The 1,991-nt window shown below is 38.7% G+C and overlaps 1 protein-coding gene across 1 annotated transcript in view; it reads left to right on the top strand.

The window, feature by feature from the left end:
• The window catches only part of Atm (ATM serine/threonine kinase), a 114,173-nt gene that overhangs the window by 2,513 nt on the left and 109,669 nt on the right, over positions 1–1,991 (top strand). Inside the window, exons 2-3 of the mRNA XM_021171910.2 lie at positions 510–611; positions 706–818. Of these exons, the coding sequence (XP_021027569.1) occupies positions 540–611; positions 706–818 (185 nt within the window). The 5' untranslated portion in view covers positions 510–539. The remainder of the gene's footprint in view (positions 1–509; positions 612–705; positions 819–1,991) is intronic.

Here is a 1,991-nt window from a genome sequence, read left to right as displayed (position 1 = left end):
TTTTTTTTGGTTTTTTGGTTTTTCAAGACAGGGTTTCTCTGTGTAGCCCTGGCTGCCCTGGAACTCACTTTGTAGACCAGGCAGGCCTCGAACTCAGAAATCTGCCTGCCTCTGCCTCCCAAGTGCTGGGATTAAAGGCATGCGCCACCACGCCCAGCGAATGTTTTCCTTTTATAGAGATAATACTGAACTGTTTCATTTTATTCAAAATAATACATTACCATGCTAGGCAAAGCACACATTTGAGAATTAGAGCCTAATTTTGATATACTTTAAGAAAATGTCCTATAGAAATGTTAAGGAAAATTATTGTGTCTTTGATCACATTGTGCCTCTGCATGTACAGTTAGGTTTAAATGTATAGTTAATGTCTAAAATAGTTACGTAAAGGTCTAAAGCACAGCTCACTGGCACATCACATGTTTAGTATGCTTAAGCACCAAGCCAGTCCTTAGCACCAAAAAAATAAATAAATAAATGAAATTATGTATATTTCTTTCCTTTTACAGGTGAGGATGCATGTTCTGAAATCTTAAACCATGAGTCTAGCACTAAATGATCTGCTCATTTGCTGCCGGCAGTTAGAGCATGACAGAGCTACAGAACGAAGGGTAATATACGTTATGTGAAGTTTTTCTTGAAACAAATGTGTGATAGGTAACATAGTATGTTATTATCATTATATATATATTTTTTTATTTTCAGAAAGAAGTGGATAAATTTAAGCGCCTGATTCAGGATCCTGAAACAGTTCAACATTTAGATAGGCATTCTGATTCCAAACAAGGAAAATATCTGAATTGGGATGCTGTTTTCAGGTATCCTCTTTGAATTTGTGTTACTTTCCTTCTTTTTCTGGTTTGTGATGCCATTTTCCTCTTTAATTTTGTTTGCTGTATATCATTATGTGTTACATCGGAAGTTGACCCTTAGTGGTTATCTGAAAGTTTTAAAAACATACATAACACTGGAAGGTTTATGTCATTTCTTCGATAGAATGTTTTAGATGTATATCCTGTAACTTCAAGAAAGATGCATCAGGGTGCTGGCGAGATGGCTCGGAGGGTAAGAGCACTGACTGCTCTTCCTAAGGTCCTGAGTTCAATTCCCAGCAACCACATGGTGGCTCACAACCACCTGTATTGAGATCTGACGCCCTCTTCTGGCATGTCTGAAGACAGCTACAGTGTACTTATGTATAAAATAAATAAATCTATGGGCCGGAGCTAGCAGGGATGAGCTACTGGGGCCGACCAGAGTGAGCAGAGGTCCTAAAAATTCAATTTCCAACAACCACATGAAGGCTCACAACCATCTGTTCAGCTACAGTGTACCCATATACATAAAGTAAATAAATAAATTATTTTTAAAAAACAAGAGGCATCATAGGATTCCTGTCATCTGCTTTCTTGAGGCTGAGGCAGGAGGCCAGGCCAGTCTGGCTTTCATAGTGAGTTCTTGTCCTATCTGGTCTATATAGGGGAACTCTGTCTCAAATAGAGCAAAAGCAATGTGAGGATTCTGTTCATTTTTACTATAAGAATTTGTTTCAAATTTGTTTTAAACATAAGTTACAGTAGCTGGGTGGTGGTAGCACTCTGGAGATGAGGTGGGCCAATCTTTGAATTCTAGGCCTGCCTGAGCCACAAAAGTTCCAGGACAGCCAGGGCTAACAGATCTTATCTCAAAACAACAAAAAAGTAAGTTATAATATCAGTTTATCATTTTATTATTGCTGATTATAAGTATCTGGCATTAGCTTGGTATAATCATTCCACCCTGGATCATGACATCATTTTGCACCCTATAAACACATGCAATTATAAATTGTCAGTTTACAATAAAACTTTTAAAAATTAAAAAGAGAAAAATACTAGCCAGGCGGTGGTGGCGCATGCCTTTAATCCCAGCACTTGGGAGGCAGAGGCAGGCGGATTTCTGAGTTCGAGGCTAGCCTGGTCTACAAAGTGAGTTCCAGGACAGCCAGGGCT

This window comes from Mus caroli, chromosome 9 (assembly GCF_900094665.2).
Source record: "Mus caroli chromosome 9, CAROLI_EIJ_v1.1, whole genome shotgun sequence".
NCBI lineage: Eukaryota > Metazoa > Chordata > Mammalia > Rodentia > Muridae > Mus > Mus caroli.
Note: the sequence above shows the minus strand (reverse complement) of the source record. Positions and strands in the feature narration are given on the sequence as shown.